This window comes from Ailuropoda melanoleuca, chromosome 6 (genome assembly GCF_002007445.2).
Source record: "Ailuropoda melanoleuca isolate Jingjing chromosome 6, ASM200744v2, whole genome shotgun sequence".
Taxonomy (NCBI): domain Eukaryota; kingdom Metazoa; phylum Chordata; class Mammalia; order Carnivora; family Ursidae; genus Ailuropoda; species Ailuropoda melanoleuca.
This window is the reverse complement of record NC_048223.1, coordinates 57,511,958-57,538,125: the sequence shown is the minus strand read 5'-3', so window position 1 is coordinate 57,538,125 and position 26,168 is coordinate 57,511,958. Positions and strand designations below refer to the sequence as shown.

At 51.5% G+C, this 26,168-nt stretch overlaps 2 protein-coding genes and 1 long non-coding RNA gene across 3 annotated transcripts in view; all 3 read right to left on the bottom strand.

Annotated features, from left to right (window-relative positions):
• LOC105240843 overlaps positions 1 to 2,458 on the bottom strand; it is a 196,594-nt gene extending 194,136 nt beyond the window's left edge. Inside the window, exon 1 of the mRNA XM_034662502.1 lies at positions 2,376 to 2,458. The gene's annotated coding sequence lies outside the window, so the exon portion shown is untranslated. The remainder of the gene's footprint in view (positions 1 to 2,375) is intronic.
• Positions 2,459 to 4,898: 2,440 nt separating this feature from the next.
• LOC117802672 lies at positions 4,899 to 6,552 on the bottom strand. Its single transcript, XR_004626115.1, has 2 exons — positions 5,508 to 6,552; positions 4,899 to 5,396 (listed from the first exon to the last, which is right to left on the bottom strand). It is a non-coding gene; the product is annotated as an uncharacterized LOC117802672 (long non-coding RNA).
• Positions 6,553 to 14,631: 8,079 nt separating this feature from the next.
• Positions 14,632 to 26,168, bottom strand: part of TOMM20 (translocase of outer mitochondrial membrane 20) — a 41,601-nt gene continuing 30,064 nt past the window's right edge. The window contains exon 5 of the mRNA XM_034662501.1: positions 14,632 to 14,661. Coding sequence (XP_034518392.1) covers positions 14,647 to 14,661 — 15 coding nt within the window. The 3' untranslated portion in view covers positions 14,632 to 14,646. The remainder of the gene's footprint in view (positions 14,662 to 26,168) is intronic.

The window sequence follows — 26,168 nt, the reverse complement described above, 5'->3', positions numbered from 1 at the left end:
GCATCAGAAGCAAGCTAGCAAACAGACACGTAATTTCTGGTCATGATAAGTGCCCAGGGGAACATCAAGATCGGCAGGGGGCAGCTAACGTCTGCCAGGAAGGCCTCTCTCGGTGAGGCACGCCTGAGCTGAGGCCTGAGTAATGAACCACAAAGGACATTTCAGTGCTGTTCTCCTGAGGAAGAAAGCCCAAAAGGAAGGCGTGATGGAGGCCGATGCTACCAACATAAGATGGAAGGCCCGGTGAGACAAGGCACTGTCCTCGCTCATCAAACACGGGCGTGCACTGCCCGGAGCACGGGCAACGATGCCCAGGCCTCAACCCCCGGGCCTGGTCCCCTATCCCTGAGAGCATTTTCCTCTGAGGCACAGCACTTTAATGGACAGCAGTGTAAATGGATAAGTTCTGGACTCCCTCGTTTAAAAAAAAAAAAAAAAGGCAAGTACCTCCTGTGAAACTAGGAAGAGAGATTTTCTCTAGGAGGACACTCTGTTAGCTCACAGTTGGCCTGATTTCCCCAGGTGACAAGAGAGGGTCAGGAGCTGCTGGCCCTCCAGTCACACCTGTCACAGTACCTAAAAGGCCTCAGCCAGGGATGGCAGTCAGCCAGCTCCTGCCGATGGCTCCTGTGGACTGGCGCCCTTGCCCCAGCTTATGGGCACAACCCCACATGGTATTTGGTTCCTTTCTCAAAAGAGGGGCTGAGTCAGGTATGACCAAGTTCCTCAGGGCTCTGGGCTTCTGGGCCTGGCTGTCTGGTACATCCTCAGTTCCAGAAGGTCCCCTTCTCCCTGTCACACGGGAAAGGTGCCAGGCCACACCGCAGGCTTGACTCAGGAGCAGCGCACCTCCCTGCTGAATGTCACAGCTCCGCGTGCTGCCTGAGGTGACAAATGACCTTGATTCACACTGGTGAAGTAATGGCTGTCTGTCTCAACCTTCTCATCCACTGGTCCCGTTGCAACACAGTCCTCTGGGAGCAGAACTAGTTCCCAAGAGCCAGCTCAGGGAATTTCAAGCACCGCCCAGGCTAGGCTTACCAAACTCACAGTCACATCAGTCCAGGTGCCCAGAACCACCCTGGCCCCATGCCACCAAAGGTGCAATGATGGGGACTTGGGAAACTGGGAGAGGTTGCAGGACTGGGACTAATTCTCAGATCTCCCTTTGCTGTGTGACTTTGGACAAAGGACTTAACCTCTCTTAGCTGCTGCATCTGCACTGACAAACTGCCAATAATGCGGTGAGTCATGGAAAGAATCAAATGAGCAAAGGGCCAAGAAAGCACTTGGTGAGCTTGGAAGCCCCACACAAGCGATCATGGTTCCATGCCCTGAAAAGTGGATCAGAATGAGTGCGCTTCTGAGTCTTCACCCAAGGGATTCTTGGAGTATGAGAACTGATATCCCTGAATCTATTACTGGGACATGGAAAGACAACCTCACAAGACAATGTTCTCAGTATATCAGAAACGTCCCTGTAAAATCCAAGATGTAAACCAGCCACCTGTAAAGCTTTACAATAAGATACCAGCAAATTTCCATAGATGTAAATGCCCTAATACATGCATAGCTACAAAATAATTCCTTGGAGGGGTGCCTGGCTGGTTCAGTCAGTGGAGCATGCAACTCTTGCTCTCAGGTCGTGAGATCGGGCCCCACGTTGGGCATAGAGCTTACTTAAAAAAATAATAATAGGGTTGCCTGGGTGGCTCAGTGAATTAAGTGTAGGACTCTTGATCTCAGCTCAGGTCTTGATCTCAGTGTCGTGAGTTCAAGCCCCTGCGTTGGGGTTCCACACTGGGCACGGAGCCTACTATTTAAAAAATTAATTAAAATAATAATAATTCCTCCGAGACCCAGAATTGGGATTTCCATTGCACTAATGGCTCTGAGTTGACCCTGCAGTGAGAGACGGTAGGTGGGTCCAAGAGGGGGCTTAGACTGTTTTCTCTGATGCAATCCTTTTTTGTAGCTTTCATTTTACACTATGGGTATGCATCAACATGTTCTTTGAAGTTACATGCCAATTCTGTGGCCACAAAGAGTCCTAGCCCTCCTGCTTAGGGGACCCCTCTCTGGTCAGTGACCACATGGGCTCATCCTCTTCAAATGCCCCTTCTTAGAAGAAATTGCTAAACTTTCACCATTCCATTTTATCAACCAAAAGACAGGCAAGACTTAGGTCCTTCCTCACCCACAGATAATAAGATCAGCCTAATTATGGCGCCTAGGGATAAATGACCAAGGATTTGGCTGTGGAAGGCAGGGGGCTGGATGGGAAGGAACAAGCAAGTTGGGTCCACTGCTCACCACCTCATGGACAGAAGGTCCCCCCCTTATTGGTGGCTTTGCTCTCCGCTGGTTTCAGTTACCTGTGGTCAGCCGCGGTCGGAAGCAGACGATCGTCCTGATACGTATAGCCAGAGGGCCAAGAGTAGCCTAATGCCAGGTCACAACGCCTCCATCATTCACCCCACTTCACCGCACCATGCAGGCATTTTATCATCTCACGTCATCACAGGAAGAAGGGTGAGTACAGTACAGTAAGATATCTTGAGAGAGAAACCACATTCGCTTAACTTTTATTACAGTATATTGCTAAAGTTGCTCTATTTTATTATTAGTTATTGTTGTTCACCTCTTACTGGGCCCAATTTATAAATTAAACCATATCGTACATATGAATAGGGGGAAATGGTGTCTATATATTGGGTTCGGTACTGTCTGCAGTTTCAGGCACCCACTGGGGGTCTTGGAATGTATCCCCCACGAAAAAGGGGGATGACTGTACACCACGTCATAAAGCAACAGTGAGAGAGACCTGCTCCAGCTCAGAGAGCGGGAGCCCAATGCTCCTTGATAAGGATTAGGTGTGAGCACTGGGAAGCTCAGGTGAATTCAGGACATACCACGACAGAACCCACCGTCCTCCAAGGGAGCCCACCATCCTTCTTCTCTGAGGTCTGAGAGGGAGCACTTCAGAAACACTGACACCCACACCCCATATGTAGCCACCTGGAAGCAGGCATCTCAAACTCCCCACGTCCAGGACCAGCCTCCACGCGCTCTTCCTCAGTCTCCCGCCTTAATCCACAGCCCTGTCCTCCAGCTCAAGCAAACGCCTAAAAGGCATCCTTTGTTACTCTCTCCTTCATGCCCCACATCCAGTCCCACAGAAGAAGGTGTCAGGGCTTCCTCTCCAAGAGGTCCTGACTCATCCACTGCCTCCCCCTGCATCCAGAGTCACACCTGGCCCCATGGCCCATGACCAGGTCCCCATGTCCCTCCTCTGGCCACCACCCAGGAGCTGCGTCCTTCTCCTTAACCTTGGGACAAGTCTCCCTCACTGCCCTCCTGGGGTCGCTGCACAGCTGTCCCCTCCCTCTGGAATGCTCGTCCAGGGCTGGCTCCTTCTCCTCCTGCCAGATTAGCCCCTGTAGACTCCTTCTCTGATTCTTCTGTAAGGCTGCCCCTCTTCCCCAGCCTCCCCTCCAGCCAGTCTCTGGCATGTGTCCATCTGTACTTTCCTCACGGCACATGGCACTCTCCAAAATGATTTCTTCTTAATGTTCCGTGTTGATTATCTGTCTCCTGCAAGCTCTACAGACCAGGGGCCCTGTGTGCTTTGCTCACCACTGTACCCCCGGTGCCCGGAACAATCCCTGGGCCAGCACAGGATGCTCAAAAATATCTGCTGACCACCTCTGAGAGTAGAGTGACTTCCAGCCACCTGACACTTCCCGGGTCACCAACGGCCAGTGTCAACAGCTCAGACCACAGGACAGGTAGTGGGTTCCCAGAGGCCGCTCCGTGCTGAGGGAGAAGAGCCTGAACCTCTTCTCCAATGGGCCTCTCCCCCACCCCAGGACCCCCCCAGAAGTTAGTGACAGGGCACGTCCTGGCTTGAGAGCCAGGTGGAGATCCCGGCCCTCTGTGCCCCAGAGCCCCGGGCGGGAGAGCTCCCTTCTTCCTTTCTTGGCCTTGTCACCTGGCTGGGCAAGCTTTTCCATTTCCCCATCTGTAAGACAGGGACAAAGAATGCTTTGTCACCCCACCTACTTCTCACGGGTGTTATGAAACAACTGTTTGCTCGGAAAACACTTTGAGCAACTTGGGTAAAGGTGCCTGTGGCTCAGATGACGCCTGCTGCGCTCAATCCAGGCCAACTAGTCATCCGGTCACCGCCTTGCCCGCGCGAGGGACAGGAGGCAGGAGGCGCGCAGCCTCCCCTGGGTCACCAAGCTTGGTGGCTGTGCCACGGGCCCAGAATGTGCCCATGAGGTGTGTGTGTGCATTCCTAGGCCTGCCTGACCCACTGATTTCAGCAGAATATGAGCTCTCCGTGGGCCTGGACAGTGGCCACCGAACGCTCAGCCTGCCCTTTTGTCCGGAAGGAGAGCCACGGGTTACCTGGGGATAACCTGTCTACGCGCCCGCCACGTGGGGTGGGGCTGCAGCTCCCGTGCCAGCCTCACAGGCAGGGAGCTGGGAACAAAGGAACACTGTCTTGGCTCCCAGCCTGGAGAGAGCAGATCTTAACCTGCAGGTGCTCAGGTGCCCCTCGCCAGCAGCAGCCAGCAACGGCCACCACGTTACCATGACAACCATACCTGGCAACTCTCCCTCTGCTCTGGGGGTGTGGGGGGAGGTTGCAGACCGCCCCAGCACCGACCAGGCATATCCCGGGGCCGCCCAGAGCAGCCTGAGGTGGAGAATGGAGATAAGCCCAGGCTGGGGCAGTGCAAGGGGACAACGGCCACTTGGTCCATGTCGCGTCTCCGTTTCTAACCGGGCACTGGGCTCAGAGCCCCAACAGGCCTCTCTCCCTGCAGCACCCACCCAAGGGCTGCTGCTTCCCTAGAGCGGGTGGCGAGGCATTTAGCAGACAGTGAACAACAGACAGCATGTACATTTAATTATAACTCTCCGGATAGGAAGGGCTGGCTATATACAGTATGTCTGCCTGTTACTAATTATATTTATTTTCAAACGCAGAAGGGGGGGAGTCTTCTGAAGATGAGTCAGAAAAAAAAAATCCTTCATTGTTATGAAAGCAGAGGAACGTCTCCTGAGGGTGTCTGTAACGCATCGCTGTCACCGCCTGACAATGGAAAACCTGAGCGCGGAGCCAGCCCAGCCGGTAAACACCTGACGGTGGCTTTCCTGGCCGAGTCCCTTCGAGTCGGAGCCTGCTCGGCATGCCAAAGCACAATCAATACGAGGCCGGCTCCCTCCCGGACAGAGCCGGCGCTTTAGAGCCTGGCTGAGCATCCTCTTCCTGCAAAGACGGGGCCATTCGGCATCTGCTGTCACCTTAATTGGGAGGCAGCGTTCCAGTTGAAACACAGCAAAGGTTTTTCCCTCATCAAAGGAAAAGCACTCTGACCAGATGGCTGCAATGAAAAGGTTTCATCTTCAGCCTCCGTACAGCCAACGGTGTTATTAATAACAACACCAGAATGCCACAAATCAAATGAGAACACCTAGAAACCCAAAATAGTTACCCGCACGCAGGGCAGAAGTCGGCTGCACTTGGGAGGGAGAGAATTCTCTGATTTCAGGGGCACACACGTGGGCTCCCATCTGTCTGTGCGTTTCAGGTGCACACGGGTGTGGGAGGGGGCCTGGTCATGGGGCCTGCTAAGGCCCTTCAGCTCCCTCCTCCTTCAAGGCCACACGGCTGCCCCGCCCCTTCCCCACAGATACACCCTCCGGGTGAGGGGAGAAGGAAGCAGCAGGTGACGCGTCCTCCGCCCAGGAGAGCCACTCAAAGCTGGAGTGTTCGGAACGGGTTTTCCAATAATTTTTTAAACAGTCACACTTGTTTTGTTTGCTTTCTTCCAGGAAGGCTGCACTGTTCTGGAAAAGGAGGGGGAGGGAAAAAAATGTGAGTTCATTTCCTGAGTCTTTTAAATATGTCTCTGTAGACAGAGCATTTGAGAAGCTGTGGCCAGAGGGCAGAGTGGTGTTCGGTATGCAGCACACATGGAAGGGAGATCGGAACTTGTCCCCCACGCGTGCTCTTTCCAGGCCACGGCAGGACGCTGCTTTCAGCAATAAGACCCCGCCGAAGGATCTGGATGCACGTCAATTCTCCACCTCCCTCCCAAGAAAATGGTTTTCAGGCCAGTTGTTTTTGGAATGGGTTTTCCTCTGTTTGTCCAGGCAAGGTTGGACTGTTAAATCGGTTTCTCCAGAAGAGAGGGCAGAACATGGAGCTGGTGCCGGATTACGAGGGACCCAGGAGAGTTATGGGAGCAGCCAACACTTGTCAAAGTGCTTTTCCACATCCATTAGTTTCCCCACGTCTCACAGCAGCCTCATGAAGCCAATGGCAGTGTGCCCATTCCGCAGGTGAGGCTCTGGGAGGTTAAGCAGCAAAGCCAAGGGCACCTCAGCTACTCCTGCAGACAAGTCACCTTTCCTGCTGTGTGCTCTCTTAGCAATCTGTTCCTCCTCTTCATTGCTGTAGTCAGCATCTTACGCAAAAGTTCCTTGTGGGATGAGCTGGCCCACATCCATCTGCCTGTCTCCCCAACTAGGATGAAAACACCATGAAGACAGGGACTTTCCTTGCTCACTGATGGAAGCGGCGGCCAGCGCAGAGCCCTGAGCACAGGAGCTTTGTAGTCCGTATTTGTCGGATGAAGGAAGGAATGAATAAATGAACAAAAGACTCCTGCCCTGAAGAAGGAAAGAAGGTCCAGAAGACAAGCGGGGCAGTCTCAAGCACGCCAGCTGAGGTGCTTCTAAGGTTTCATTCTGAAACCAGTGGCGCAAGCTCCCCCAAACTGAGCCAGCACCGTGGTCCAGAGGACCTAGTGACCAGGCAGTGAAGTGGCTTTTGCCTTCCCTATCGAGGTTCCATGTGGAGCATACAGGGAGTGTGTCCCTCCACACAGGAGATGGGGCGCAAGCACCCTTTTGACAGATGGGCACTCAGCAACCGTGAAGGCCCTGCTTTTCGCCAAAAGTCACGTGGCAAGTCAGGGGCAGAGTTTGGAATCAGACCTCAGTCCTTCCCATAACTTTCCTGATGGGCTCATGGATGAAAGCAATGATCTATTTTTCAGAACAACGGTCCTGGTTCTGGTTTGGCCTCATGAGGAGGACACCCTGCCTCACGGTTCAGGAGCCTGGCCACTGAGAAAGTCTCCCTAATCCCCACTACGGCTTCCCCTGCTCTCCTCTGAGACCCCAAGGGGGCTTCCGTGGACAGTCAGACCAAGGAAAGGAGAGCAGACAGAAGCCCAGGGAGAAGACGGGACTGGAAACAGGAGCCCCAGCCCTGCCACCAAACTTCCTTACCACACTGCAGGCTGATTCTGCTCTGACAGCCTTGCTGGTGCTTGTCGTTGAGCTTGGTTTTAAGCGGAAGCATGTGTAAGCATGGACTGTGCTCCTGGCCTTGCCTGCAACATCAGGACAGCTGGGGAAAGCCTGGCCCTGTCCTCAGAAGGCTGCCAGTCCAGTGTGAGGCCCCGGAGCCCAGAGGCATGGGCTGGGCTGCCTGCCAGCCCTGGGTCTGCTGGTCCTCTGGGCAGATGTGAAGAAGCTGGGCACTCCCAGCCTCCAAGAGCCAATCTGGCCTCTTATCTCAGATTCCGCTGGGTCAAGGATTATGAGAAAGTGGATCCCGTCATTTCTAGGAGAGTAAAGTGGGGGGGTTTAACAAATCACTCTTAATGAGACCACATTCTGCTCCTGGGTCACACAGAGTAAACGCTGGAAACTGGATTCATCGCGTCACCTTTCTTCTGAGAGGTGGCTCTTTGGAGCTGCGGCATTAATGACAGCTCTGGGTCCAAGACGGCCAGGACTGCCGGTGGGCACAGTGCGTAACACCCACTAGAGGAGACCTGGGGACACTGGGACTCACTTGTGAGCTGTGCCTTCCACGACAACTTCCCTCCAAAAGGCCATTTGGCTACAACATATCATATGACTTGTTCTTAGAGTTACATTTTAACTGACAAAGTTTAACAACAACTATGACTTATGGCCTTCTAAAATTGGCAGCAGAAAAATGAACTGAGGAAGTAATGGAAAAAAACCACAAGTGAAGCCACTCTGTATTATGCACAATTTCTGTTGTGCTTTTTTTTTTTTTCCTTTCCAAGCATGTGTGTGTGTGTGTGTGTGTGTGTGTGTGTTTTCGAAGGGTAGCAAATATTTTCCAGATACACTGTCCTGGCGTTCCCAAGCACATATTTATGCCAAGTTTATAAAAAGCAGCTGCAGACAGGGTTGACTGAAAGGATTGCTCTGCTGTCTGGCTTCCAGAAGGTGCTTCAGTTCTCACTCTCACCAGGACACAGTCCTACCTCCTGAGACACTCTAACCTGCATTGTGCGTCTGAAAGAGGACAAACCCATGGCTCGGAGTGACCTGGACACTCACCTCTGGCCCTTCTGAGCTGTCACATCACACTTCTGGTCTGCCAGGTGCTTTAGCGACACGTGCTTGATCTTTTTTAGTCATTCACAACCCTCACGCAGAAGCGAAAAGGAAAGTGTTCCAAGACTCATTTCACAAATATCTGGATGGCTCAGAGGGGCAGAATCAGCACCAGTTTCTGAAAGTTTAGAACATATGGCGGAGCCCTCCATGGGTACGCTTGTGTTAATCTGTCCTTGCATCTACTCGCCCTGGGTTCAGCAAGACACACTTCCTTCGGCCCAAAACCCTCCAATCCTTCCCTTCCCCCCTCTGTGACCTCTCCCCATCCCCGACCTCTGCCCAGCAAGATGCTCCAGCCTCCACTTTAGCATGTTCTTGATTCATTATCACCGCACACCCTCCAACACCCTGAGACATCCCGAAGGACTGCTCACCTGCGCCTAAACCCAGACTCTCACTGGCCTGGGGTGGGGACTCTACTCACCTCCCTCCCTCACCACGGGCTTAATGAAGACAATAATAGCCTGCTTTGTAGCCTTCCTGGGGGTGACTAATTGGTTAATCTTGGGAAGGCCCTTTGAAGATGAAAAGCCGGGTATTACTCATGGGGTTGAAGGCATGCACCTGCCCCAGTCAGAGCCTGAGTCAGCAAAGAATGACCTCCCACCTGCTGTTGGGTGGGTGAGTGGGCCTGGGTCCCTGCTCAAAGTCGGTGCTGGCTGGCAGGACGGACATAGGGAGCACACCCAGCACCCCCCAAAGGGAAACCAGGAGGCCTCAGCGGCCTGTGCTGTGTGGGCCACTCTGAGCTTGGGGACCCTCTCATCAGCATTTACGTGGTTTAACAAGCCTTCAAATAACTCTTCCAGGAGGACAGCGCATGTCTGCACATCCAAGAGTATCAGTCAAGACAGTATTTCCTGGTAATTGTTCAGGGAAAATGCTTTCCTTAAGCTAATTCCTTCCAAGCAATGGCGTTTTCTCCTTCCTTTTGGGGAAGGGAGCCTGGGGAAGGCAGGCTGGGGCAGCAGCGGGTGGCTCTGTGCCAGGTGGACCAGAGGTCTGGGGTGCCAAGGTGGGGCAATGGTGTTTTCCCCATCTTTTCTAGCTGATGGTCCCCCCCCCCCACCTCACGTCTCTGAGAAAGAGGAAGTGGCCACAAGAACAGGGAACCAGAGGCCAAAACAAGGGATGAAGGCAAGGGTCGCCTAGGACCACGCCCCCACCCACCCTTGACCCGGTGGGTCGAGGGGGATTTTGACACAGTGGCAGCTGGGAAGCCAAGAACAGAAAGCCTTTAATCCGTGCAACCTAATGCCAAGATTCCGCCCGAGAGAGCCCATTTCCTGCACTGTCTGCACATTCCTCCCATTCCTCCTGAGCACCTTCTCCCAGTGACCCCTCTCCATGCAGCCTCTGCTCTCCCCCCACGGCTAACTGCTTCTTTCTTCTAGAAAACAAGTCCTGTGGCCAGAAGGATTCCATGCACTTCTGCTTTCTCTTTTAGATCCCCATGTTCTTAGAAGCGTTTCATGGCCCTTTCTCCTCCGAGTAGATTGCGTGGAACCCCAGAGGTCCTCCGAGACACAGAGAATTATAAAGATCTGGAAAGTAGGCTGGAAGGATGGGAGCACAGGGGTGGGAGAGAGGGCAGAGGGGCTACTAAATCTTCGCACCCAGCCAGGAATGGAGGGAAGGGGGTAGGGGACATGCCAGCAGGAACAGGCTAGGAAATGATTTTATTCTGCCTCTGTTTGGAAGGAGGTGGGTGGAAATGACAGTTTGGAGAGGATTAGAATGGGGTGGGGGGACTGTTTCAAGGGAGGCAGCCTCTTTTCTGCAGTTCTAACAGTGCCATCAAGTGGCTCTGCATGCAGACGCAGGGCAGAGCCTCCAGACAGCCCGAGCTGACCCGAAGGACAGAGGAGCCATAGGGCTTTGCCTGTGACCTGCCAGCAGCCGGGGCCAAGCAACCTTCTCTAGAATGGTCTGCCAGGAGGTGAGGAGGAGATCTCTCCAAGTGTACATGTAATAACCCTCATGGAAATGGGCCATCAAGTTTAGCATGTTCCTGCCAGGTGCTTCGCTGAGCCTCTCTGCCCACACATGGAGGCATCGCTGGGAGACACTAGGACAAAAGTCACCATCCCATGGGAGGCACCAAAGCGTGTGTTCAACCTGAGACACGGTCAGTTACCAGAGCAAGCCTGTCTGTGCCACCGGACCCTTGTCTATGTTTGAAGTAGAAAGGAGGACTGAAGGGTGCTGGGCAGGACTCGGTCTGGCAAGGAGGCCCTGCCAGCACCCTCAAGCCACTCCTGGCCAGGGACACAGGTCTTCTTCTGGCGTTCCATTTTCCTTCACTGTGTGTTGTTTTGTTTTGTTTTAACTCTGCAAGTCAAAATTGACTCACCTTAGAAATACAAAAGTGGTTTCCTTTTAAAAAGAGGAATTTAAAAGAAACAAAAGGCTTTCCTAGCAGTGGTGTGTTTGTGTAACTGGGAATGAGGAGATGGAGCGAGGAGGAGAGCAGACATTCCACAAGGAGCCGGGGCCCTGGTGCCAGTCCCAGCCTTGACACTCGGTGGCAGCGTACCTCTGAGGAGACGACCCCGCTCTCTAGCCTCATTTTTCTATAAAAATGGGGGGCAGAAAAAGATCCATAGTTTTCAAAACTACACACCCAGGCTCCAGGGGAGGGGTGCCAGTTTGGTAGGACTTTGGTCCCTGTACCCTTTACCAGAACAACTCTGTCTTTATCAATCCTACACGTGTGGCTCTTAGGTAAGATCTTATTTTAACAAAGGGTTCTGCACCATCGTAGCCGCTTTTGGGGTATCTGCTCAGAGCACGACTATCCGCCGTGCCGGCAGAGCTGAGGCCCTAACACCGTGTTTATACTTCATGACCCCAGACCCAGACGACAGTAGACTGACTGCATGAGCTGAGCCAATCTGATTCCCCCTCCCCAGAATTTGAAACTGTATCCGATTGGGTCAAAGTCAGTCTCTGCTGGAGCTGAGGCAGCCATCTTGGATCACAGGACAGAGCGGCTCAGAGTGCCAGCCACTCTTTCTGCTCCTACTGCACCCTCACCGTGTTCCCTACAGTATATTGCCCCTGTTAAAAAGTTTAAAGCTCTGGACAACACCATCTAAAAACTGCTTTCCAGGGGGGCCTGGGTGGCTCAGTCAGTTGAGCATCCAATTCTTGGTTTCAGTTCAGGTTGTGATCTGAGTCATGAGATCAAGCCCCGAGTCCAGCTCCACACTCAACGGGGCGTCTGCTTGCGGTTCTCTCTCCCGCTCCCTCTGCCCCTTTCCCCGTGCTTGCCCTCTCTCTCTCTCAAATAAATATTTCTTTAAAAAAGATTTTATTTATTTGACAGAGAGAGACACAGCAAGAGAGAGAACACAAGCAGAGGGAGTGGGAGAGGGAGAGGGAGAAGTGGGTTTTCCGCTGAGCAGGGAGCCCAATGCGGGGCTCAAACCCAGAACCCTGGGATCATGACCTGAGCTGAAGGCAGATGCTTAACGACTGAGCCACCCAGGTGCCCTCAAATAAATAAATCTTAAAAAAAAAAAAAAAAAACAAACCAGAAGACTTCTCCCCAGCTCTAAGAAACAAGATCACCAACCCAGGGCAATACACCTCATCTTCCCAGAGCCACATTCTGTTTAGGAAAATAAAGGGAAGTTCCTAAATAGACCAAATTCTTATGAATTATCTTATGAAGTATCTTATGAATTAAAATGTTTAATAGAGTAGGCATATAATGACTCAGTAAATATTGACATTATCATCATTTCTATTATAGATGTATTCAAAACTTATTTATAAATCAATATCCTGTTACTATAAATTTTAATTTCAAAAACATTTGTAATTCATATCTACTTGGACCTCACCTATCAGTAATACTTTTTTAAAATTTTTTTGTCCTGAAATCTTCCATCCAGAGACTTAAGTGTCTGTAAATATGCTAGTTCATTCATTCTTCCATTTTCATAGATGCTCCGAGTTTACCAGAGAAATAGATCCCTTCACTAAGATCTCACAATTTTAAGTGCATATTTCTTAAAAGACATCTTCTCACATTAAAGAAGACCTGTGCCTTACTCCACAACAGATTAAAGAATCACATAGTCTCCATTTAAGAAAAGGCTCACAAGGTACTTGAGTATTTGTCAAAATCTGGGTCATGACTCAAGAGTGGGCCCTGAAATCAATTTAGTGGATCAGAAACAGCATTTTAGAATTTTTTTAAAAAATTAAAGGGTGTCACGTGCAGTAAGGCTACGTGTTGTTATGTAAACCCTGATTTCAGATATATAGGTATACGTGTGCGGGGTGAGGAGATCAAATGCATGTCCCACCGTGGGCCTCACAGTGATGTGTCAGGGTTCCAGCCCAGCCATGCCACCCCTCCTCTTCCTCACCCCTCAGCCCAACCTCACACACGTGCGTGGCTACACCTGCACCCAATGACATGTCCATACCATCCCACTTGCCCACACCAGCAGGATCGCAGCAATTTCCACCTGATCGTGACTTCCTCTAATGAGTGTGCCATGTCCGTGATGGGCCAGGCCTGCCACATTTCATTCCCAGAGTACGTCTGTTGGGCTCTCATTTTTGGTTTTTGCTGCAGGGGGAGGTGGGGTCTTCGGGGTGCGGGGGGAGGCAGGTGGCTGTTGGGATCAGCAAAGTCCAGGCAGCTGGGCTTGAAACCCCTGGGCTCTGTTGGTCACGCAGGTGCTGGGCCTGGATGATGGGGACTGTCCAGTGGCCATTAGTCTGACAAGCAGGCAGGGCAACAAAGGGTCCTGGCGCCTGGCTGCCTTTAACCCCTGGCAGGAAAGCAGCAGTCTCTGACAGCCATGGCCACGTCCACAGAGTAGCGGAGAATCTCATTGGAAAATTAATGCAAAATAAATACCACTTTTACCTAATTTTTGTGTTTCATTGGCACGAATCAAGCACAGGACTGTTTCTGGTGTAGTACCGGGTGCGCTCTCACCACTCAAAGGTGGAACTAGGGGCTGGACTCACCTGGGAGCTTGTTAAAAGGAGACTGTTAGCCCCCCGACCCAAATTTGATGAGTAAGAATCTGCATTTTAACAAGACCCCCAGAGATTCATGCCAGCACTTGAAGAAGTATGAGGGCTCCGATTCAAAAATGCTGGTCCCCTAACTGACCCCCCACTGCCCCAGTTTCTTGTCAGTGCACAGTGAAGATGTCGGTGTGCGATTTGTCCTTTCTTGGTAAGCACTGTCTTTCATTCTGATTTTCTTCCCTTCCTTCTGGCAGTAAAATGTGCTTTGCCTTGGGAAGAGTGATTGTTGAATGTGAGTGCAGTTGTGTTCAGGAGGCTAAGTAAAACGTAGTCACCTACGCCTGCCTTCTTGCGGAACTGTTCGAGCCCGTGAACCCACGACCTGGGAACAACTCGAGAAAAGGGAGCCGGATTGTGTCGTCCTGATTTCGGCGCCGTCTAAAGTGGCACTGGAAGGCGGCTTCCACGTTAAGACTGGGGGTGCAGCAGCATAACTGTGCACAGTTTTGGAAACTCTAAGAGGTACGCGCTCTGTGAGGAATATTGTGCGTTGCTCGGGCACAGACCCAGGAAGGTAGCACGCTGAATAGAACACGGCATTCCAGTTGCCTGCAGAGCCAGCTCCAGCCTGGGCTTGCCCACCCCCTCTGCACCCGTGCCCCTGGCACCCGCACAGACTAGCAGATCCCTGTAAGAGCGTCATGTGCTCGCAAAACGGCACCTTCAGCCAAAGCAAATTGGACATGAAATCTTATAGAAAATGGGCCCAGCACTTAGGCCCGCAGAAGAAGACAGCCTCCACAGCTGGAGACCTAAACATGTCCAGGTTTGTTTTCTCTGACATTCTCTCCTGAACACTGGAGGACCTGTGAAGAGCAGGAACCAAGCAGAAGGTGGAGAAATCATGCAATGGGGTCAACAGAGTGTTCTTCCTGAGTATATGGAATACTTGGAGTGACTCTGTGGTCCTCAGAAGAACAAGACTTGGCCTGGCGTAGTGAGGATGAGAGAAGGCCAGGAAGCTGGCGGCATCTGAGGCCGGGTGGCCCTGTAGAGGGAGGGACGGGAACAGCCCCATTCTCCGCCTTGGAAGCCCACGTCCCCGCAGCAGCAGCAGGCCCTCTGTCCTGCCCATCTGGCCCTGCCCGGAGCAGGCAGGCCCTCCTGCCCAGTGTCCTGGGATTCTCAGCATTCCAAAGCCTGCAAATAACAAAGGCAGTTTTGTGGCATTTCAGAACAAGCTTGGAAACTTTTAAATGTCAAAATGAATGATGTGGAAAGACTTGTGGGAGAAGCGAGGAGGCAGAGGCTGAGCTGGGAGAATGGAAAGGCTCAGGGGCGCCAGAGGGGCCACCGGTTAACACGTCTGTGGGGCTCAGAAGTCTTTTAATAAAAGGGATACTCAGAAGCAGCAAAACATCTTGAGCTGTCACGAGAACCAGTGATGTGGCAAAAATGTAAAGATTAATGTTGTCCCGGCAGGGAAAGCTAGGACGCATGCTATTGATTTTATTGAGGATCTGCTGTCTGAGGAGGGAAGCGTCTGATTTGCACAAGGATGTTGCGGAGCAAGAAGCGCGGTCACCCCATCTGACCCAGACGCCGGGTAGGGATCTGAAGACACTCGCAGCTCTGTCTTGCGAAGAGCACGAGGTCCCATGACCAAGAAGTTTCCCCCCTGGAGGCCAGATTTGTCATTCACTTTCCACCATCCACGTCAGCCCCCTGAGAGGAGAAGGGACACTCTGGCCTCTCCTCGGCCTTTATCATTTGGGCGGTGATGCGTCGCGCCCCACACGCCAGGGCACAGAGAGGACAGCCGCCCCCTGACCTCAGCCTTCTTGTCTATGGACTCCGGGCCCGGGCCAAGTAACAGCAGCGTCCTCCTTGGATGGCGAGACTCTAGGAGTCTCAGAAATAAGAATGCTGATGGCATTGAACCTGCTGACCAGGAGCTCATCCCCAAAATGTGCTCCAACCTCTAGAGGACTTCCGTAAATTCTGTTTAGACCTCGAAACAATCCCTCAAATTACAAAGTTCTGTTTTACAGATGGAGAAACTGAGGCAAAGAGAGACACAGGAACACAAAACCGAGATCATCAGGGCCAGTCGGGGCTCCCCGTCTAACCTCAGCTGACGGCAGGAAATGTCTTCCGGGAAGGTGGTCGTGGGCACCTTCAGCCGGGGCTGTCCGGCTGTCCTCTGCTGCTGACAAAGGCTGCGCTTCCCCCATGCCCTCCAGGGACGCTCCCCAGCCTTATTGGCCTCTAAGCCCCAAGAGGAAAGGAACTGGTCTCTTCTCACTGAGGTCTCCCCAGTGCCTGACCTTTACGTGTCAAATAAAGATCTGGAACTGACCCACCCCCTCATCCGGATGCTCCATGCCTGACCCTGCCCTTCAGATCCCTTTCTTAATTCTTGCTGTTCCCACAGACCCTGCCCCAGCCCCAGTTCATCCCCACCCTGGCCCCAGAGCTGGCAGCCAGCTTCCCAGAGCCCGGGTGCCCACCCTCACGACTGCGGCAGAGAGGACGGGGAACAGACCCTTGGGCCACTTCTCTTCTGTCATATCACTGGAAAACAGCTCCCAGGTCAAGAAGAGGAATCGCAGTGCCACAGCCTCACCCCCTCCAAAGGAGCTGCTACAGAACCCGGGCCCAGGGCCCCGGTGCCACGTGCTGTCTCTGCCCTGTGTCTCTCACAGGCACACTCTCTCACACTCACCACTCAGACAGGAACAGTGGCTGAGCCCTGAGAACTCGCCCCAAGGCCTCCGCCCCAAGGCACCCTGCACCCCTCATCCACCCAGCCTCTCAGAGGGAGAGCATCTGGGCTTGGTCATCTACCATTAAAACAATAAACATACTTTAAAAAGCTCCTCATCTCCCTCATAACCACCCCCCGCTAGGACACAGAAACCATAACCACCCCAAGCAGGACAGGCTGTCTCATTCTGTCCCCATCCCATAGCACCTCTGCCTGTGGGCAGGAAGGGGAGGGAGGGAGGGGCAGGCTCCGCGTCACCGGGCCTCCTGTCCAGGATTCTAACCCCGGGCCTCCCAAACGTGCGATTACTTGCCTGCAACCCCACAGCCACAGCCGCCTCCCCTGCACAGCGCCAGCTGGCCTCTCCGGGTAATCAGCCGGCGGGTCCGAGCACCGAAAGCACCCCGATCAGAGGTAACATGGGCACTCCGTGTCCACGGCCACTCTGCTGAGCCTGGGAGGAGCCACGGCCCTCACATGCTGCGTGTGGTTCCCCACTGACCAGCAGCCAGCAGCACGGGCCACCTGAGGCACCTGACCTTCCCGAGGGAGACGTTTACACGGGGTGTACTCGGCCCCAAGGCTCCTGCAGAGAAGGGACTGCAGCAACGGAATCATCCTGGTGCTTGTGGCCCGGAGACCAGGTGACGAGGAAGGAGGCTGAACACTCTCTCGGCTGAGTGCCCACACAACTCAGCCCCGCTGCCTGCCCTGGATAAAGGACAGCGGCCTGCCTCTCCAAGGCCCAGAGCCACCTGGGGCAAGCCCCGGAGCGCTGGCCTCTCCCAGAGTCTCCAGGCCCCTGGCTGACCGTAAGTCAGCCCTCCCAACACATTCACCAAAAAGTCATCTTACTGTGGAATCCAATGAGTGAAACAAAGACAAATGTTGCTCTAAAGAATCTGGTTTCCAGCAGTCATGGGCGACTGTCAGGCTCGCAGTCACGGGCCCCAGGCCTGAGCTGCCTGCCAGGGGAGGGCCTGTCCCCACAGCAAGGCTGAGCGCACGGACCCCAGGGCGGGACGCCACAGTATCTTCCTGGAGGCAGCCTCAGCGTCTAGCATGGGGCCAGAGCAGAAAGGAAGGGGCAGTGGAGGTGGGCAAAGGCCCGTCTTTAGGCCTGAGACAATGCAGGAGATGGGGCAAGCCAGCCTGCCTCTGGGGTGGAGGAGCAGACCTCAAATGAGGGGAGCACAGCCTCGGAAGCCCTTTCCCTCCCCACCCACTCCTGCTGGGGGCCTGTCCAGTGGGCCTGATTTTGGCAGAGATTCTTCCAGCAGCGGCTAGAGAATGGGGAGAGCCAGGGCCAGGCGGACCTCGTCTGCTGCATGCCCTTGTCAGGTCTTAACACCCCCACACCCACTGTGCCAGCAAGCAGCAGGTGCTCCGTAAGCGGTAACCACTACCAGCTTAAGGGGGCTTCTCCCACAAAGCAATGCCAACGTCTGTGGCTTGAAGGAGCACTCTCGAGTCTCAAGGGACATCTGAGTCCATGAAAGATGGATGGGTGGTGAGGGAAAAAGGGTAAAATGCTGATGTTCTGAGTAGGGCAGGAGGCAGGGACCCTGGCAAGGAGGCACAGGACCCAAAGGGCTTCCTCCTCCTCCCTCTAGTCAATGCTGCCCAGAGCAGACGCTGAGAGAAGTGAGGGGATCACACCTGCCCCAGGCCCAGCCCCTCCCGACCTCACCCCCTGATTTCTTCGGGGACACCCTCATCCCATCCCTACAAGGCAGCCTTCAGCAGTGACCTCCACAGGTACTGCTTGAAGCTTAAGAGTGCAGGGCCCCGATCTTTAAAGAACCGCTGCCACACTCTGGCAAATGCAAGGAAGTCATCCGTGGTGCTCTGTGCCTGGAGGACAGCCACTGAATGTCCTGTGTTTATGGAAGGTCACATCCAAACAGTGCCAAGGACAGGCCCTCCTGTACCAGGTCCCGGGCATGTGTCAGCAGGAGGCTCACTGGCCGCGGGCTAGGAGGGGCTCCTCGTGCAGCCAGAGCACTTGGAGGCCAGGGGCTGAGGAAGAAGACACAAGGGCGGAGCTATGCGGCCTCTCTGAGGCTGCCTCTCCTTAAGCATAAAGACAGGAAATCGAGGGAGATAATGTCATTTGAATCTAAGTTTCTGCTATTGGCCAACACATCTCTGCTCATTACAGGCTGCAGCCACTGTGAAGGAGGCATGGAGGGAAGGAGAATGGGCCCACTAGCCCTAACGCTGCTGCAGGAGGTAGCCACGACCGCTCTGTGTCCAGACCCAGTGTCATGCCTGGAACAGAGTAAACACCATCAAATGGTGGTCTGGCCTCAAATCCCCACTGCTCAAGCCTCAGCTCCTTGTTCACATTTCTCTCTTGGCCCTGAGCACACGTGACTATAAACCGTTCCTTGTCTCCAGCGAGACTAATGAGCTCAGTGAGGGCGATGGACCACCGGCGGGGCAATCTTTGCATCTGCGGCAATGCCTTCCTTGTGCACAAGCAAGCCCCCACTAAATGTTTGTTGAGTGAATAAAAGAGTGAATGATGCACATGAATATGCACATCTCCTCACACGTGCTTAGGGAACCAAACGGGTCCTGCCGGTGAGGGCAACAGGGAAGCCCCCTAGCACTCAGCAGTACCTACATCTGGCACTAGATGGCACCCACGCACACCGAGAAGGTACTTCCGAGAAAGCCCGGAGGGGTGGTTTTGGTAGAGGGTTTTCAAGGAAGAACATAGAAGTTCATCTATAAGGTCTCCTTGACTGAAAGTCTGCAGTCTTGCACAAATGAACCAGTCTCAGCGGACACACTGTACTAATCAGTGTTCTCCAGAGAAATAGAATCAATAGGATACGTATACAAAGAGATTTCTTTTAAGATTTTGTCAGCACAAGCGCGCGGGCGGAGGGGGGGCAGCAGGCTCCCTGCTGAGCAAGAAGCCCGATGTGGGGCTCCATCCCAGGACTCTGGGATCACGACCTGAGCTGAAGGCAGACGCTTAACCAACTGAGCCACCCAGGCACCCCTACAAAGAGATTTCTTATAAGGCATTTGCTCACAGATCCATGGAGGCTGGCAAGGCCAAAATCTGCAGCATGGGCTGGTAGGCTCAAGATCCAGGAGAGCTGATGGTGCAGATGAAGTCCAAAGGCCATCTGCTGGAAATCCCTCTTACTGAAAGACACAAGTCTTTCTGTTCTACTCAGCCTTCAACTGATTGGATGAGGCCCACCCATGTTAGAGAGTAACCTGTGTTATTCAAAGCTCATCAATTTAAATGCTAATCTCATCCAAAAACAGCCTCCAGTTGACAAATAAACTCAAATCACTACACACACACACACACTAAGCTTTTGGCCTAGAGTGGCCATGATCTTGCACAGAGACCTGCATTTCTCTCTCTCTCTTTCTCTTGTCCTCTGCTGATAGTTCTCCTAATAGTTCTATAATGACTGTCAGGTGCTGGAACAAAGATCTGTTTCCTCCCAAAGAAATCCAAAGGTTACATTGATCACTGAGTTCTTCCCACGTGCACCCCCCCGCAGAAGACAATGCAGGGAACATGAACCATGAGACAAGTTATAAGCTAAACTTCTGAGGGCATTATCTCAAAGTACGTGGCTTAAATACACTGTTCGCAGATTTTTAGTCAACATTTAAAAATGAACTGATCATCCCTAAAGGCCTGTGAATTGACTGTAATGAATTCCACTGGAGATGAGTAACTGGGAAGACAAAGGGAGAAATTTTTCTCTCTTAGCTAACACAGCTAAAATCACAGATAGAGCCATTAGTATATTCACTAATTGGAGTCCTGTGCACACCCTTGTCAACGGGAAACATTTGCTTGTTTAAAGAAGTCTCCAGTTCAGTGTAATGGTTACAACTTCTGTAGTGAAGGAGAGTCCTGGGTGTAGACCCAGATGGGGCAGTTGCGTAAGTGACCACTTGCTAAGGCAAGGCATGAACGTGCTGTGCTGTTAAATCATTTTCTTTCACCGGACAACGGTCAAAGTTACTGACACCAGTGAAAATGCTCACTACTCTTTCATGTAGAGAACTGACAACTTCTTAGGGAAAAAACCTTTCATCTGTGTTTATGCGCTACCAGTTAGCATAATAAAAGACCTTTTGTTTAAAGCAGAATTAGTCCATTTGTAATAGACTCAAACAAACTATTGGAAAAAAGAAAAAACATGTTGAATCATATGAGATACACTCTACTTTGCAATCCAATTTTTAAAATAAGGCTTCTAAGTATATAACATGAATCGTGCCCTAGTGGCATGTCTGTGTTGGAAGAAAGCCGCTAAATCCTGGAAAGCCAAAGCAGCCGAGAAATGTTCTTTACGGTGGGAACGCCCCTCTACCACGGCAGGCAACCTAAGGCATATGCTTACTAGGTCACATCCTACTCCCCGACATCACGCTGAAATACCTAAGTCCCATTCTGAGCAATGGTCCTCACCTTGGAGATGCAGGCGGCTGCTGTTTTCCAGAGGGGGGTGGAAAAATGCTGGCCATTACAAAGGTGCAAATAGGACCAATCTAGGGAAGGAAGAAAATATCCCAAGCAGTAGTCAGGCCAAAAGATGCCCTCCTCTCCCTCACTTTGGGGGATCAACAGTTCCCTGTAGCTACTTTGTAAACCTGAAGCCTCGGAGTGGGGGGGAAGGGTCATCCAGTCAACATTTTCTTTTCCCAAAGCGACCATGACATTTGTCAGGAAGGCTCCCTGCGGGGCCCAGTCAGCAGCCCTCTGGCCAGCCCTCCCCTCAACATCTGCAGCTGTTGGCCGCTCTGGCTCGGCTCCGGCTTTATCAACAGACAAGCCTGGGACAGCAGGGCCGAGAAGGGGCCAGCGCCACGCCTGGCCTCCACAGATGTGCTTCCTCTGCTTGTCAACACAGGAAAAAGAATTGAGTGTGAAACTCTCAGGATCTGTGAGAAACTATGTGGTCTGGGGGGGAAATCTCAGAAAACCTTTTTGATGCAGAAGACATTGTGACATGGGTTTCGCGGGGAGAATTCTACCTTCCCACTGCACAAGGTGCTCTACGGTCAGGCAGGAATGTTGGCGTCACCGTCTGATCCAACTCACTCCTTGTCCAAAGGGGGAGAGTCAGGGGTAGGGGTAGGGGTTGGAGATGACTCAAAGAGAAAGAAAACTAAATTCAAGTCCCTCGACCCTTTGTTTCTGGCTGACTGATGACCCGATGGCATTGGATTTTAGCCTTTCAAGTTCAGGTTCACTGCCTCCCTCCAGGAGTACATGGTGAAATGGGATCATTGTGCTGATCCAAGCCCCCGGTGTTCTGAGAGTTTCCTATTCAACTGTGAAGAAAGGGCAGCAGGCCATATGGTAGCTCTGGGCAGAGACAGGGGACAAGGACGCCGCTCAGTACACAACATGAGAAAAAGGTGAAGACTGCCCAAGACAAAAAGTAGAACAGTAAGAAATGTTGGAGATGGACAGAGAAAACAGAGGGAGAGGACAATTTAAAATGAGCCTTGGAATCTTAGGAAAGTTTTATCAGTTAGTGATCTTTCCTTACTGCTTAATCCTTTTTTTCCCCAAAGATTTTATTTATTTATTTGACAGAGAGAGACAGCCAGCGAGAGAGGGAACACAAGCAGGGGGAGTGGGAGAGGAAGAAGCAGGCTCCCAGCGGAGAAGCCTGATGTGGGGCTCGATCCCAGAACGCTGGGATCATGCCCTGAGCCGAAGGCAGATGCCTAATGACTGCACCACCCAGGTGCCCCCTTACTGCTTAATCCTGATGAGCCAGCAGTCTGTGAACAAGACTTTGCCTTTGGCCTTGGTTGCCAGGGAGCTCAGAGCTACATTCCGGGCTCAATTACAGGAGCTTTCCGTAGCCTAAGTTTTCTCCTGATGGGGTTATTGCAAATCATTTCTGGAGTAGGGAGGAAGACAGCGTTTGTGATTTTCTGGCTATGTGCCATCTACTCCCCTGCCTCTTTCATTAACTGGATACCAAATTCCGTCTAGGAAACTAGGTTTCCCTACTCCTAGCCCCTGTGCTTTGGGGAAAGGGTCCTACCTCCATCTCAGGGGAGAGGCATGTAACCCAGACACAAGCCAGTCAGTTTTTTTTATCTCCCTTGCCACAGCCCTGAGTTGTAGGTGGGCAAAGAAACCAATGAGAGACTAAGGGCATTTTGCCAGGAATGGGAGGGGCTACAAATTGTTCCCACTGGACTTGCAGTTGTTGGACTTGCAGTTGGAAAGATAAAAGTCTCGAGCCCTCACGGCCGTGTTGTGACCACAAGGGAAGCATCTGCCAGAATATGGAGCTAAATCTAGAGCAAGGCCTGCAGGATGGAGATGAGGAAAGCAGGTCCAAGGGTGTCACTGGAGCCCCAGCCTAGCTGTGCCTGAAGCCCGGCCACCCTGCCTATGAAGCAGCAGATCCCTCATCTGCTTCCATCTGATCTGGATTTGCTGTCGCAGCAGAAAGCATCCCAGCTGACACAGTAGGTAGAGACAAAAAGCCATACTTTGTTTTCTCTTACTGTGAGAATAATATGGGGTGAAGGCAGAAATTTTGAAAAATACAGGTGACTGTGAGAAAAAAATATCACCCCGAATCCCATAACGTAGAGATAATGGTAAAATGGACTGACCATTCCCAGAATTTGCTGTGAAGCCAGGCAAAAAACACCACTTGTGACCACCTTCAAACAGGCAGTCACCCTAAACCGATACCATCTCAAGTTATCCCACTTAAGCCACATGGAGGGAGAGTCATTATTTCATCTCTGATTAGCTTCCAAGCATAGTTCTAGCAAGCCTCTGACTTAGATTTAACCATTTTTTTCACCACCACCTCACCCACCCCCCCCGCAAGTTCAAGTCATAAATTTGGCCCAGTACCAAAAAGCCTTTCTGCTAGAACAGCTGAGCTGCTTGAGAGCTGCGTGTCTCAGAGCAGCAGCTGGCATTTCAGGTCACCTTTCAGAAGCCACCTGGGGAGCCACGTGGAGGCAGCACCGTGCCCCCCCGAGAGGCTCTGGTGGTTCTCTGAGCGGCCCAGAAGGTGAGCGGGGGCCTGGTCCTCTGGCTCCTCGGGCAGCCATCTCGGGCAGGTTGCTTTCAAATGACAGCACTACAAAAATGCCACTGTCAGGGTGCTTGGGTGACTCAGTTGGCTAAGCAACTGCCTTTGGCTTAGGTCATGATCCCAGGGCTCTGGGATCGAGCCCCATGCGGGCTCCCTGCTCAGTGGGAAGCTTGCTTGTCCCTCTTCCTCCACCCCTCCTCCAGCTTGTGCTCTCTCTCACTCTCTCTCAGATAAATAAATCTAAAAAAAAAAAAAGAACATGGAATTCATTCAACTCCTTAAAACTTGTGTAGTAACCGTTTAAAAAAAAATGTTATTGTCATGAGTTTCCCACAAAAACTGCATAGCATATCTTCTGTTTCTGTTATTAAAGTTTTCAAATATTAAGAGTAGAAAGAATACAGTATAACAAACACGGGCGCATTGGCTCAATTTCGTATTTGTTGACTTTTTGCCAGCTTGGCTTCATGCATATCTTTTTTTGCTTAAGTGTGTTATTTTATTTTTATTTTATTTTTAAGTAGGCTCCACGCCCAATGTGACCCATGATCAAGACTGAGCCGGCCAGGAGCCCCTTGCTGAAGTGTTTTGAAGTAAACTATAGACATATTATAAATGGATATATCTGACTGCTCCTTCACAGTGCCATTTTAATTTCCTACTCAAATTAGGTCCTACTCAAGAAGGACAACATAAGACAATTGCTACCATGTACTAAATACCTGCTATTCACCAATTGCTTCATTCATTCATTCATCCATTGGCCAATATTTATTGAGTACCAAGTAGGCCACGGTTTGAAGCCCTACGGATATAGTGACACACAAAACTGGTGGTACACAGGAACCCAGCCCTCATGGAGCTGACATTTTTGTGGAGGAGATGGTCATTCAATAGATAAAGTGGGGCAGGACAAGAGTGATGGGGAGGTGGTGAGAAATGACTGGATTCTGGATACATCATGAAGGCAGAGTCAGCAGGGTTTCCGGATGTGAGGTATGAGAGAAAATAAGGGGTCAAGGATGATGGACATTTTTTGCCAGCATATCTGGAAGCCGAAGGAATCATTAACGAGGATGGAGATGACTCCAGGNAGAGTCAGCAGGGTTTCCGGATGTGAGGTATGAGAGAAAATAAGGGGTCAAGGATGATGGACATTTTTTGCCTGCATATCTGGAAGCCGAAGGAATCATTAACGAGGATGGAGATGACTCCAGAGACACAGGTCTATGCAGGAAGATCAAAAGTTCAATTTGGACACACTAAGTCTGAGAGGTCATACAGGAAGCTGGCTGAGTCTGGAGTTCAGAGGTGACGCCAAGCCTGGAGATGCTACTCTGGAGTCACCAGCATATACAGATAGTATCTTCAGCCCCAAGACTGGATAAGATTATTAAGGAGTGGGGCGCCTGGGTGGCACAGCGGTTAAGCGTCTGCCTTCGGCTCAGGGCGTGATCCCGGCGTTCTGGGATCGAGCCCCACATCAGGCTCCTCTGCTATGAGCCTGCTTCTTCCTCTCCCACTCCCCCTGCTTGTGTTCCCTCTCTCGCTGGCTGTCTCTATCTCTGTCGAATAAATAAAAATAAAAAAAAACTTAAAAAAAAAAAAGATTATTAAGGAGTGAGTTAACTGGCAAAGACGTCCAAGGACTGAGCCCTGGAAAGTGGGAAATAGCAGCCAGTGTGGTAGAAGACTCGGGTGTAGTGTCCTGAAGCCAAGAGCACAAAAGGTTTCCAGAAGGGAGTGATTGTGTCCAATACTGCTGACAGTCCTTCACAGAAAAAGACTGAGAACTGGGGGCGCCTGGGTGGCTCAGTCGGTTAAGCGTCCAACTCTTGATTTCAGCTGAGGTCATGATCTCAGGTCCTGGGATTGAGCCCCATGTCGGTCTCCATGCTCAGCATGAAGTCTGCTTGTCCCCTCTCCCCACCCCCGCTTGCACACTCACTCTCTAAAATAAAATCATAAAAAAAAATTTTAAAAGAAGACTAAGAACTGACCCCACATTTCAGCACCAAGGAGGTCACTGGATTCCCTGGCAAAAAAAGCCTCAGTGGAAGGGACAGGACAAAAGTCTGATAGGGTGGATCACAACAGAATGGGAGGAGTGGAGACAGCAGGTATGTATGTACAGCCCTTTGGAGACATTTTGCCACAACACAAGAGTGAGGAGAAATGGGGTACTTGCTGCAGGGGACAAAGGATGAAGAGGTTTGGTTAAAATGGGATAAATTATACCATGTCTGCGCTAATGGAAATATCTAGTAGAGAGGGGGAAACGATGCAGAAGACAGGAAGTACAGCTGGCCCAAGGTCAATGAGTTGTTCAAAGCAGATGGGGCCCGGGAAGCCAGTGGCCGAGAGGAGCACCCACAGGACTGGGGGACCAGGCACAGTGCTGGGCACAGATACAGTAGATGCTATGTGTGGTCAGAGTATTAATTCCCCTTGTGAGGAGATACTACCATCCTTTTTGGCAATGAATGAACTGAGACTCAAAGAAGTTCCTTGTAAGTTGTAAATCTGGAACCCAGGCTCCAAGTTGCTGATTTCAAAAATTGTTCCACCATAGGCGCCTCTCTATTTTTGTACAGAACCGGAAGTTAAGGAGTTAAAGAATTTTACATAAAACTTAGGTTGCTTTAAAGCACTGTGAAGTAACACTGGAATGAAGTCTCTTCTTTGACAAGTCAGCAATCCTTCCAACAATTTTTCTGTATTACATTCTCTCATTTGGCATGTTCCCATATAAAATTTAAATTTATGGGGCCCAGAGACCAGACTTGACAAAATGTTATCCTGGTACATCTTCCAGATTGAACTTTATTTCCCCCTAAAAATATAACTGTTCAAGTGTTTTTTACTTTGCC